This window comes from Lepus europaeus, chromosome 17 (assembly GCF_033115175.1).
Source record: "Lepus europaeus isolate LE1 chromosome 17, mLepTim1.pri, whole genome shotgun sequence".
NCBI lineage: Eukaryota > Metazoa > Chordata > Mammalia > Lagomorpha > Leporidae > Lepus > Lepus europaeus.
In genome coordinates this window covers 33331268-33344822 of record NC_084843.1, presented here as the reverse complement: position 1 = coordinate 33344822, position 13555 = coordinate 33331268, and the positions used below count along the sequence as shown (strand labels likewise).

Below are 13555 nucleotides of genomic sequence, written 5' to 3'. Positions count from 1 at the left end.
TCCAGGGATAACAATCCCAATTTCTATCACCTCCTAATTTATTTGTAACCTATTAACTGAATTACTGTTTAAGATCTGAATTAAGCCTCTGCCTGCAGCACTAGCATCCCCTATATGGGCGCTGGTTCGAGTCCTGGCTGCTCCACTTCTGATCCAGCTCCCTGCTATTGGCCTGGGAAAGCAGTAGAAGATGGCCCAAGTGCTTGAGCCTTTGCACCCACATGGGAGACCGGATGAAGCTCCGGTCACTGCAGCCATTTGGGGAGTAAACCAGCGGACAGAAGACCTCTCTCTATCTCTACCTCTGTGGTGAGACTCAAATCAATAAATAAATCTTAAAAAAAAAAAAAAAAAAAAGAGAGATCTGAGTTAAGAATTTGGTCAAGTATATGGACTATTATGTTTTATTCCTTTCACCTTTTAATTCCTATATTTAAGACTTCAGGCACCCCCAAAGGGTATTTGCTGTAACAATTCCATAATTCCTATTATCCATCTGTATAAATTTATCCACACTCCTGCAGTCATCTCTTTATGGCACTTCAGAACCAGGAGACACAGGAATAGGCTCTGGTACTGCCCCCTGCCCAGCAGATGATAAAACACTCAGCTTTACCACTCCAGGTTTTCTGTTCCCTTGACAAAGGAGTACAGCAGAACCATGCTCCATGCTAGTTTCATTATTCATAATTATGACATCTGGACAGAGTGAAAAAAGGCAGCAAGACCTGCATCACTGAAAGCTAATGATGGGGCCACGTTGTGGTGCAGCGGGTTAATGCCATGGCCTGAAGCGCTGGCATGCCATATGGGTGCCGGTTCTAGTCCCGGCTGCTCCTCTTCCAATCCAGCTTTCTGCTATGGTCTGGGAAAGCAGTAGAAGATGGCCCAAGTCCTTGGGTCCCTGCACCCATGTGAGAGACCCAGAAGAAGCTCCTGGCTCCTGGCTTCGGATTGGCATAGCTCCGGCCATTGTGGCCATCTGGGGAGTGAACCAGCGGATGGAAAACCCCTCTCTCTTCTTCTCTCTCTCTCCCTCTCTCTGTGTAACTCTGACTTTCAAATAAATAATCTTAAAAAAAAAAAAAAGCTAATGAGTAAATAAGCCTGACCTTTATCTTCTGTGATCACAACATCCTTTTTTTTTTTTTTTAACCTTTTATTTAATAAACATAAATTTCCAAAGTACAGCTTTTGGATTATAGTGGCTTTCCCCCCCCATAACTTTCCTCCCACTCGCACCCCTCCCATCTCCCGCTCCCTCTCCCATCCCATTCACATCAAGATTCATTTTCAATCATCTTTATATACAGAAGATCAATTTAGTATATATTAAGTAAAGATTTCAACAGTTTGCACCCACACAGAAACACAAAGTGTAAAGTACTGTTTGAGTACTAGTTATAGCACTAATTCACATTGGACAACACATTAAGGACAGAGATCCTACATGGGGAGTAAGTGCACAGTGACTCCTGTTGTTGACTTAACAAACTGACACTCTTATTTAAGGCATCAGTAATCTCCCTAGGCTCTTGTCATGAGTTGCCAAGGCTATGGAAGCCTTTTGAGTTCACTGACTCTGATCATATTTAGACAAGGTCATAGTCAAAGTGGAAGTTCTCTCCTCCCTTCAGAGAAAGGTACCTCCTTCTTTGATGGCCCATTCTTTCCACTGGGATCTCACAGAGATTTTTCATTTAGGTTTTTTTTTTTTTTTTTTTGCCAGAGCGTCTTGGCTTTCCATGCCTAAAATACCCTCATGGGCTCTTCAGCCAGATCCAAATGCCTTAAGGGCTGATTCTGAGGCCAGAGTGCTGTTTAGGACATCTGCCATTCTATGAGTCCACTGTGTATCCCGCTTCCCATGTTGGATCATTCTCCCCTTTTTAATTCTATCAGTTAGTAGATCACAACATCTTAATTATATGCATTTTCAGGTTTCTGATACAGTATGAAATAAATACATCTTTCAATTCTGGGGCCTCTCAGACTGCTCATTCCCTAGATCCCTGCTACTCAAAGTGAGATGCATATATTATCACCTGAAAACCTGTTAGAAATGCAGACCTGAGGATCACTCCCTAGACCGAAGAGTCAGAATTTTTATGTTAACAGGATCTCCAGGAAGTGCATGAATATGTAGAGTTTGAAAAAGCATCGCTCTGAAACAGGTGATGCTTTGATCTGCAATCTTCAAACTATGAATCTTCCAGGAACTCATATGCTGAAAACCACATTAAAGACTATTTTCCTCATATAAAATTCAGCAATTTGTATCCTTATAAATGAAAGTTAAAATTAAGCTAACAAAAGAAGCTCATGAAGAAGATGAGCTGAGATGGCAAATATCCATCTGGCAATTTTTCATGGCTTAAATGAATAAGAGAAAATTAACATTTTGTATCTTACCGCTGTGCAGGGATATTGGTGGTAAGCAGAGATAAGGCAAATAAGGAGAATAAATGGAGTTTTTGCCAAAATTTTGCTATCATACAAGGAATATTACACCTAACAGAGTTTAAATATATTTAGATTTAGATTAATACAATTTCAGATGTGTAAGGAAACCCAGAGACCATCTGACTCAATCCCATAGGAAATTTGGATCCTCAGAGGTAAAAGAATTACAAAAGGCCACAGATCGCAGATCTCTTAATACCTGGTCTAGGGTTCTTTCCACGCTATTGTACAAAAGGACTTAGACTAAGAACATCCCCTATTAATAATTTATCAGTAGATACGATCTCTATGGGCACATAAAGATATGGGGCATCCTCTCCAGGTGCTGGTAATTTACCTGGGGAGACATGAAGTTCACATAAACTGATAACCATACAAGGAGTCCTTTACGTCCCAAAGGAGTGACTCAAAAAGATAACTGCCTTAGAACTTTTGAGGATGGGTTCACTTCTGATACGTGAGCAAGAAAGGACTCTTGGAAGAGCTGGGAAATTAAAATGAAAGACAAAGAGGAATAGCTGAGTCAAGAATATAAAGTAAATGCATGTTTAGGAAATCTCCTGAGGACAAAAAGTAGATGAGTCTGGCCAACACAGATGGTCAATGAAGACCGTAATGGGAGAAAAGCCTGGAAACAGAAGCTGGATAAAACCTGAGAGCACCTTGATTGTCAGGATAAAGTAACTGGACACAGTTTTTTTTGTTTGTTTGTTTTGAAGATGTATTTTTTATTTATATTTGAAAGAGTTGAGAGAGAGAGAGAGAGAGATTTTCCATTTGCTGGTTCACTCCTGCAAATAGCCACAATGGCTGAGGCTGTGCCAGGCCAAAGCCAGGAGCGTGGAGTTTCATCTGGGTTTCCATGTGGGTGCAGTGGCCTAAGCACTTGGGCCATCCTCTGCTGCTTTCCCAGGTGCATTAGCAGGGAGCTGGATTGGAAGAGGAGCAGATGGGAATCAAACTGGTGCCTGTATGTAACGCTAACATTGCAGGTGACAGCTTAACCTGCAATGCCACAATGCTGGCCTTACATAGTTCTATAAGTGGTGGGAAATTAATGGATATGTCTAAATAAGGAAACAACATCATAATGTGATGTTATGGGAAGATTAATCTAGTACAGTGATTCTCCATGATTTTGTGTGCTGTATGTGTATGTGAGAGGGAAGGAGGCAAACAATCAGAACCAAAGGGCAGCTGCTGCCTCTTCAGACTAAACTAATCCATCTCCCCGGCCTCATTCAGAGAAGCTTCATTCATAACAACCCAGTAATGTTTCTGGGAGTGGCCATATTCCCAGGTGTTGTTCAGATATACTGGTCCAGAAGCAGAGTGCATGATAGTATGGAAGGCAAGAGTGCAGATTAAAAGGAGGGAGCACCAGCTGGACACCATGACAGTAGCCGTGTTCCAAGATCATAAAGCTGGCTCTAGAAGGCAATAGGTTTATAAAGGAAGGAGCAGCCTTGTCTTAAAATGAAGTAATCATTCTGGTCCCTTCACCTTCTTTACAACCTATACAGCCATTGGTCTCCTGATAAACTGCTTCCAAATTCAAGTTCACAGAAAACAAAAACTGGTCCTTTCCTGATACAAATATAGTTTTGCAATTTCTTTCCTAACAATAGATGAAATCCAGGTGGGTTGACTTTCATGCTGCAAGGGAGCATTTAAATCTACGCTGTGTGTGAACATCATCTTGCTTCATCAACATTTACAAAAAGATATATTAGCTGCATTACCTTTAGAAATGTTACAGCCAGGGGCCAGTGGCACCAGTATCCTATATAGGTGCAGGTTCAAGTCCCAGATGCTCCTCTTCCAATCCAGCTTGCTGCCTATGGCTTGGGAAGGCAGCAGAAGATGGCCCAAGTGCCTGGGCCGCCGCACCCACAGGAGATACCCAGAAGAAACTCCTGGTTCCTGGTTTTGGATTGGCCCGGCTCTGGCCATTGCCGCCATTTGGGGAGTGAACCAGCAGATGGAAGACCTCTCTCTTTGTCTCTTCCTCTCTCTGTCTGTAACTCTACCTCTCAAATAAATTTTAAAAATATTTTAAAAAGTTGCAGCTGGCTGGCGCCGTGGCTCAACAGGCTAATCCTCCGCCTAGCGGCGCTAGCACACTGGGTTCTAGTCCCGGTCGGGGCGCCGGATTCTGTCCCGGTTGCCCCTCTTCCAGGCCAGCTCTCTGCCATGGCCCAGGAGTGCAGTGGAGGATGGCTCAAGTCCTTGGGCCCTGCACCCCATGGGAGACCAGGATAAGCACCTGGCTCCTGTCTTCGGATCAGTGCGGTGCACCAGCCGCAGCGCACAGGCCGCGGTGGCCATTGGAGGGTGAACCAACGGCAAAAGGAAGACCTTTCTCTCTGTCTCTCTCTGTCTCACTGTCCACTCTGCCTGTCAAAAATAAATAAAATAAATAAATAAATAAATAAATAAAAAGTTGCAGCCATCACTAGCAAATTTCTCAGTCCATTAAAAACACCAATGACTGCCATCTCTCATCCTTTACTGTACTCTACATTTACAGAGCACCTTCTCAACCAGGGCCAGTGACATTAGTTCTCACTTCACAACTGAAGAAACTAGCCTGGAAATACAGAGGGATTTGCTCAAGTCTGTGCAGATGGCAAGGAAATGAATGGTAGGACTGAGATCCTATATAATGCTCCTTCCCATACACTGTTAACTTATAAAATTAAAAACAAGGTAGGCATAGGCTCATTTGTCAAAGATATTCGTTCACATGTTGTCTGGTGCTAACTGTGTGTCAGGCACTGGGGATTCATGGAATGCCCTCATGGAGATGGTAGTAAGTGAGGGATATTGGTTACCTGGGATTACAGGAACTTAACGGAATGACTAAAGCATCTAAACTGAAATTGTGTAAGAGTTCTCTGATCCACAGCAAGTGTAGTCCAAGAAATGGCAAAGATTTGCTAACAAGGCAGAGAGAGAGAGAGAAAAGGCAGGGACGAGGTGGAAGAACAGGGAGAATGGTAGAGATCTAAAGGACGAAAATAGAGGTTTATAAAGAACGGGAAGGGTGGCCCAAAGACAAAGCCAATTCCCAATACACCTTACACAAGAACAGTCGATGTGTGTCTACTCACTGTTGTTCACATGGACACAGAACTGTTGGATTCCATTTGAATCCAAGAAAACTCTCGAAGGAAACGGGGAATTACTCCTGAAGATCAGAGAATTGTCTATACACACCCAGCTTGAAGACCTACGAGGAAAGAGGATAGAGAAGATACTTAGATGGGGAGGGGTCGGTCTGAAGACGGGTGCCCCAGGGATGTCAGTCAGGTGTCAGAGAGAGGCTCCTGAACATCTGTAAGGCAACACAAAAGTCCTATTCAACTGGACAGCTCCTCTCTGTGAAATCAGCAAAGGAAGGTCGCAGCTGGGAAAAACCAAGCGAACGTCCTCGGAGCGGAGGTGGGGGCGAGGGGCACGCAGGTGAACTGTTACTTCCACCTGGCACCCACTGCGGGGCCCAGGCTCCTCTGGGATTCGTTCTGGGCACCGCGGCTCACCTGACGCTGCCAGGGAGGCAGAAGGCGAACACCGTCCTCGGGTGGAGGAGATAGCAGTCCCTGTCGCAGCAGCAATTCACGTCGCAGGTGCCAGGAGTCAAGTCACAGACACAGACCGGTAGGACTACGAAAGGACAACAGGAAGCAGAACGAGTGGCAAGAGGCCCCCCGACGTCTTCCATGCACTAATCCCTCCTCTTCCGGGAGCCCCGCACCTCGCTTCGTGGCAAGCTGAACCTTGTTTACAGGGCTTTACACCCAAGAAGCGAGTGATTGACCCCCACAATCCCTCCTCTCACCTGGGAAGAGGTCCACGGTCTTATTCCCAGGCGCCGAAGGGGTCGCCAGGGTCGAGTCCACCGTAGAGAGTTCAGGCCCGGCCGAGGACGCTGCGGTCCCCTCCGAGGACGGCTGGAGGGTCCCGCCCGGCGTGCCCGGCGTGCCCGGCGTGTCCGGCGTGCCCGGCCCCGGGACCGAAGAAGTGGGCGCTGTTTCTGACGGCGAGCCAGACGACTGCGGCTGGACGCCCTGGGGGTGCATCAGGAAGAACACCTGTAGTAGCACTAGCTGCCGGGCGCACATAGGGCAGGCCACTCGCCCGAGGGTCCAACGGGAGCCTCCGCCGTCTCCAGACGCGTTGCTAGAGCGCGGGGTGGGAGGAGTCGCACAGCGTCTGACGTCACGCGCATGCGTTCGCTCATTGGCTCATGGCGAGCGCGGAGTGGTCTCCAGCCAATAAGAAGCGGTGTTGTTGCAGCTCTTTCAGCATCCTTGGGTCTAGGCCGTCCTCCTCGGGACGGCCAGGGCATAGCCTCCGTCGCCTGGCAACCGCCCGGGGTAGGGAAGCCATGTCCCTTCTCTCCGCTAGAGGACAGTAGGAGGTCGGGCCACCCGCTAGGGCCGGAGTCCCGCGCAGACCGGGCCGCCCGGAGGAGCGGAAACGGCAGCGGCTGGAACGAGGTTTGCACGTCTTTTCCTCCCCGGATTCCTGCGGTGAGACATCCTCTCTATGGAAGGATGCTGGTGTCAAGGGAGTGAAACACACCCAGAGTGACGTACCGTAGGAAGTGTCTCCTCTAAGTACATGTTTTTGGAAGCACATTAAAATACGGTTCATTCAGCTCCTTGAAGTTTAACGTTGAGAAAAAAAATTTTTTTTAAACTCCACAAATGCTTCAATATTATTAAAGATGAACTGCGTTATTGTTGCTAGAAAAAGTGTTGAAGGAAGGGAAATTGGGAATAAAAAAGAGAAGGGGAAATGTAAGGAGATAGGGAAGGAAAATGTGAGTAGAAAGAAAAATGTTTTCTAGAAGAGGAGAAAACAAAATGCAGGGAACAGCGAAGAAAACCCTTGCTCTGTTATGAGCCGCCACTTGGTCTTGTTTTGCTGGGGAGTTGGAGGGCCCCGTCCAGGAGAACTTCCTGGTCTTGGGGTTCTCCTTACCGGCCTGTCAGGGCCGCTGTCCAGGAGAACTTCCTGGTCTTGGGGTCCTCCTTACCGGCCTGTCAGGGCCGCGAGCAGCAAGCCCTGCGGCTGTTGCCCGCGTGAAATGCGCCTGGCATGGCTGAGGAGCTGACTTTAATTTTCAAATTTCAATTCAGAGTTACATAATTTGCTCCTGTTAGACCTAGCGTTTTCTTTTCTCTATAATTCTGACATCTGGATTATTTCAGCTGCTTGGTCTTGGGATATAAATTAAGAACTGTTTAGAGTTATCTAAAGTCTGGTATCTAGCCAGGGCCTTCCTTTCTAGGTGAATCACTTAAGCAGGTAAGTTTTAGGCCACTTGACTTTGCTCACATTCCTTGACAAGATCTTGGTTTTCCAATGTTTTGAAGTCAATAGCTAAATGTATCCCTGTGTTGTGAATATTCGCAAACATTTTTGTGTGACTAGGTGATGAAATAAAGTGATGCATATTTGTGTTTGACATTAAAGTGTTTATCTACCTTACTAATTTCTATGAGAAAAGGTCAACTTCAGATTATTCAAATTATATGTATTAGAATATATTCTACAAAACAGGGATTTTTTTTGTCTATTTTGTTCACAGATGTATCCCTGTGCCTTCAACAGTGAGTAGGACATGTTAGATATGCATTAACTATTTTTAAAATATATCAAAAAATCAAACATTATTTTCTTTGATTGTTTAGACTAACTTTTATGAATATGATTTTTTCAGGGTTACATTTCTTTTGATGAAATTTATATTGTACATCTAAGCAAAAACTACTTTGGATTTCAAAGTTTGTAATTTGAACTGTGACTCTGAATCATTGTTAAATTATTCCTGAATTTGCTGGCGCCGTGGCTCAACAGGCTAATCCTCCGCCTTGCGGCGCCGGCACACCGGGTTCTAGTCTTGAAGGGAAGGCACTCTGTTGACTTTCATTACTTGGCTGGCCTAGGAGGAGAGCTGGCCAGGTAAAGGCAGGTGACATCTCTAACAAGAAATTTACAGGCCGGCGCCGTGGCTCAACAGGCTAATCCTCCGCCTTGCGGCGCCAGCACACCGGGTTCTAGTCCCGGTTGGGGCACCGATCCTGTCCCGGTTGCCCCTCTTCCAGGCCAGCTCTCTGCTGTGGCTAGGGAGTGCAGTGGAGGATGGCCCAAGTCCTTGGGTCCTGCACCCCATGGGAGACCAGGAGAAGCACCTGGCTCCTGCCATCGGAACAGCGCGGTGCGCCGGCCGCAGCACGCTACCGCGGCGGCCATTACAGGGTGAACCAACGGCAAAGGAAGACCTTTCTCTCTGTCTCTCTCTCTCACTGTCCACTCTGCCTGTCAAAAAAAAAAAAAATTATTCCTGAATTCATTAATGTTGATGAAAGAGTCTGTTTATTGAAGTAATTTCAAGGTTACATGATACTGTATCCCTCAACCACACAGGCACACCAAGGTTCTCCCCCACCCCAATTAAAGTAATGTGTCAAAGGACACACTCAGAGTCTTCCAACAGATTCATTTTCTGAGATGACATTTGCAGAATTTTCTGGTGTGGTTGGAATTACTTAGGTGTCACTCAGCTTTACAAACTCGCTGGCGGCTGCCTGCCTTTACAGACATCAGTTTCACGTCGTCATGTTTATGCTGCAAGAGGAGAAAACATGAGCACCTGGGAAGAACAGTGAGCGCTTTGCAGTCAGACCCAGTGGCCGGATTGGAGCACAGACTCGGGGGCTCGTCTGTGCCCAAGAGCCTCCTTTAGCTTTTGGGCGTTTTGCTTTTCAATAGTTTCATGAAGAGGTTTCCCTTAACCCAACTCCTGGGTGGGCAGATGAGAGAAAGGTCCATCAAAGCCCTGTGTGCTGAGAGGAAGGGGTGTGCTGTGTCCCCAGGGGCCCAACACCAGCTCCTGGCCCGAGAGAGAGGAAGAGGAGGAGAGGGAAGGGGAGGAGGAAGGAGAGAGAGAGAGAGATCCCATGTGCTGGAGCCAGGAGCTGGCAACACAATCCAGGTCTCCCATGTGAGTGTCAGGAATCCAGTTACTCGAGCCATCCCAGCTGCCTCCCAGGGTGTACATTGGCAGGAGGCTGGAATCAGAAACTGGAGCTGGGAACGAAGTGGGCACTCCTAACCACTCCTGCTTTCCTAGGCCATAGCAGAGAGCTAGATCGGAAGAGGAGCAGCTGGGACTAGAACCGGTGCCTATATGAGAAGCCAGTGCTTGGCCAGTGCCATGGCTTAACAGGCTAATCCTCTGCCTTGTGGCGCCGGCACACCGGGTTCTAGTCCCAGTTGGGGTGCCGGATTCTATCCCGGTTGCCCCTCTTCCAGGCCAGCTCTCTGCTATGGCCCGGGAAGGCAGTGGAGGATGGCCCAAGTCCTTGGGCCCTGCACCCACACGGGAGACCAGGAGAAGCACCTGGCTCCTGGCTTCGGATCAGCTCAATGAGCCGGCCGCAGCGGCCATTGGAGGGTGAACCAACGGCAAAAAGGATGACCTTTCTCTGTGTCTCTCTCTCTCACTATCCACTCTGCCTGTCAAAAAAAAAAAAAAAAAGAAGAAGCTAGTGCTTCAGGCCAGGGTGTTAACCCAATGCGCCACAGCGCCGGCCCCTGTATATTTAATTTTTAAAGACTTATTTGTGTGAAAGGCAGAGCAACAGAGAGAAGGAGAGACAGAGAGGACGAGAGATCTTCCATCTATTGGTTCAGTCCCTAAATGACTGCAATGAATAGCTGGAACAGGCTGAAGCCAAGAGCCAGGAACTCCATCCTGGCCTCCCACGTGGGTAACAGAGGCCCAAGTACTTGCTGCCTTTGCAGGCACATAAGCAGGGAGCTTGATTGGAATTAGAGCAGCCAGGACTCAAACTATTGCTCCAACATGGGAGACTGGTGTCATGGATAGCGGCTTACCCTGCTGTGCCACAACACTGGCCCCTGACATTTTTCCTTAATGAAAAACTTAAAACTTATGACCAAAAGATTAGAAACAGGATCATTCTAAACCACTAGGGAAGGAAAATGGAACACAAACAAATATAGTCCAGTGAAACAAATAGAAGGAAATGGAAAATCAACAACATAAATAAGTCCAACTATGTAACAACATACCAACTTTGCAAATAAAAGTATGGACAAAGCAGAAGCTGGAGTAATATTACTAATAGTCTAAATAGGATTCCAAGTGAATTGTACCAAAGAGTTTCTCAGTCTGATTTGTATTGCTTCAACAGAATACCTAAGATGAGTAATGGCTAAAGAAACTTAAGTGTATTTCTCAGATTTAGAGGCTGGGAAGTTCAGCATCAAGTGGTGGCATCTGGTGAGGGCCTTCTTGCTGAGTGATAACAAGGCAAAAGGCATGGGATAGCAAAAGGGTATGAGTGTGCTGAGTCTCTCTTGCTCTTTTCATAAAGCCACCCATGGAGCCATGGGCGCCACCCTTCATGACCTCAATCTAACACTAGTACCTCCCAAAAGCCCCACCTCCAAATGCTATGAATTTGGGGATTAAATTTCTAATATATGAACTTCTAGGGAAAACATGCAAGCCATAGCAATGGGCAATATAGATTTAATCTTGATAAAAATTTATGAACTACCTAGAAGATATAAAATTTATGAATACTTGTATATCTAAAGAAATTGCTTTGAAATAGAAAAACATAATTGGTAAATCCATCATCAGAGTGAGAAATTTTATTATACCTCTTTCATGAAAAATAACTAGAAGAAAAGATATAAATAAATGATTAAACCAATATTCTAATATCTATGGGTGGTATAAAATTTGAATCCAATAAACGGAGAAAACTAATTCTTTTCAAACATAATAAAAATTGGGACTGGAGTTGTGCTGTAGTGCGTTAAACTGCTGTCTATGATATTCGCATCCAATATGGGTGCTGGTTTATGTCCTGGCTGCTCCACTTCCAATCCAGCTCCCTGCTAATGGCCTGGAAGGCAGTGAAAGATGGCCCAAGTGGTTGGGCCCCTGCCACCCATAAGGGAGACTGGAAAGAAGGTCTTGGCTCCTCGCTCCCGGCTCCAGATTTTGGCCTGACCCAGCTCTGGCTGTTGTAGCCATTTGGATAGTGAAGCAGCTGATGGAAGATCTCTCTGTCTCTCTGCCTTTCCCTCCCTTTCTGTAAAATAAAAATTTTAAAAGTACATAAAAATTGCCCATGCATCATATCACAAAGGAAATCTTGATTCCAGTTTCCTGCTCATCTACACCGTGAGTGGCAGCAGCTGATGGCCCAAGTGCTTGAGTCCCTGGCTCCCATTGTGGGAGACCCAGGTTGAATTCCTGGCTCCTGGCTCTTAGCTCTGGCCTGGCCCAGCCCTGGCTATTGCAGGCATCTGTGGAGTTTATCTACAGATGGGAGATCCCTGTCTCTTTGCCTCTTTTTCTGTCTGTCTCTCCCTCTCCCCATGTTGCATTTCAAATAAGATAAAAATTTTTACAAAGATTTTAAAAAATAAAAATCGGTAGACTGATAAAATCAATAGCTGATTATGTGACATAAAAGACACAAATTAACAATAGTAAGAGGTCATAACTATAGGTATGGGCTTGAAGAATAGATATGATTAATATATTCATTAAAATAGCTGATGAGATTAAGAGTTTCACCAGAGACTAAAGCCTATAAAAATGAACCTGAAAAGCATGCAATAATGGAAATTAAGAACTCTATGGATTGGTTTAACAATAGATGAGACACAGCAGAATATACCTTCATGAACTGAAAACATAGGTTATCAGTTAAGATCTAGTTTGAGGGGGGCATTTGGTGAAGTAGTTAAGTCACTGCTTGGGGTACCTGTATCCTATATCACAGTGTCTGGTTTGAGTCCTGGCTCCTCTACTACTCACTCAGCTTCCTGGTAACTCACACTCTGGGAGGCAGTAGGTGATGGCTCAAGTACTTGAGCCCCTGCCACTATGTGGGAGACCCAGACTGAGTTCCAGACTCCTGACTTTAGGCTGGCCAGTGCTATCTGTTGCAGGCATTTGGGGAGTAAATGAAAGGATGGAAGATCTCTCTCTGTATCTCTTTGTCTCTCTGCCTTTTGAATAAAATGAAAAATGAAAATAAATATATAGCCTTTACTTAAAAAAAAACATATAAAACATGGAAGAGAGAGGCTGGCATTGTGGAGTAATAAGTAAAGCCACTGTGTGCAATGTCAGCAACCCATATGGGTTTAGGTTCATGTCTTGGCTGTTTCTCTTCCAATGCAGCTCCCTGCTAATGGCCTTAAAAACATCAGCTGGTGGCCCAAGTGCTTGGGCCCCTGTACTCATGTAGGAGACCTGTATACAGCTCCTGGTTCCTGGCTTTGGCCTAGCCTAGCCTCAGCCATTGCAGCCATCTGGGGGTAAACCAGCTAATGGAAGGTATCTTTATCTTTCTATATATATAACTCTGACTTTCAAATAAATAAATAGATCTTAAAAAAAAAAAAAAACCCATGGAAGAGGGACCAATGTGTGGCACAGCAGGTCAAGCCACCACGTGTAACACCAACATCTCGTATGAGTGTCAGTTCCAGTGCTGGCTGTTCCAGTTCTGAGCCAGCTCCCTGATATTGCGCTTGGAGAAGCAGCAGAAGATGGCCCAAGTACTGGGGTCCCTGCTAGACCTGGTTGCAGTGCCAGCCTCCTGGCTTTGGCCTGGCCCAGACCTGGCTGTTGTGGCCATCTGGGAAGTGAACCAGCAGACAGAATAGCTCTCTTTCTCTCTGTTTCTCCCTTTCTCTCTGTAATTCTGCCTTTCAAATAAATTAAAAAACAACATCAACAACAAAAAACCATGGAAGAAAAAAAAATGTTGGAAATTCAGAAAAGAATATGAGACAATGGGAGGAGAGTGATAGAAATATAGATATCTTATAAGAGGCCCAGAAGAATGATGGGCAATAATGGGGCATTTCATCTTCAAAATGAATGAGAGTTATCAGTCTATGGATTCAAGCTCTATAAAACCCAAGCAAGAAAACAAAAAGAACATAATAACTAAATATATTTTACTCAAATGCTGAAAACCAGGAAAATCTACAAAAAATGGATTAAAAATTCATTATTTTC

The 13555-nt window shown here is 45.5% G+C and overlaps 2 protein-coding genes across 2 annotated transcripts in view; one reads left to right on the top strand and one right to left on the bottom strand.

The window, feature by feature from the left end:
• TCTN3 (tectonic family member 3) overlaps positions 1-6618 on the bottom strand; it is a 30462-nt gene extending 23844 nt beyond the window's left edge. Inside the window, exons 1-3 of the mRNA XM_062214763.1 lie at positions 6305-6618; positions 6006-6129; positions 5577-5695 (exon numbers count right to left, since the gene is read on the bottom strand). Coding sequence (XP_062070747.1) covers positions 5577-5695; positions 6006-6129; positions 6305-6587 — 526 coding nt within the window. The 5' untranslated portion in view covers positions 6588-6618. The remainder of the gene's footprint in view (positions 1-5576; positions 5696-6005; positions 6130-6304) is intronic.
• Positions 6619-6937: 319 nt separating this feature from the next.
• The window catches only part of ENTPD1 (ectonucleoside triphosphate diphosphohydrolase 1), a 183223-nt gene continuing 176605 nt past the window's right edge, over positions 6938-13555 (top strand). The window contains exon 1 of the mRNA XM_062214724.1: positions 6938-6998. The gene's annotated coding sequence lies outside the window, so the exon portion shown is untranslated. The remainder of the gene's footprint in view (positions 6999-13555) is intronic.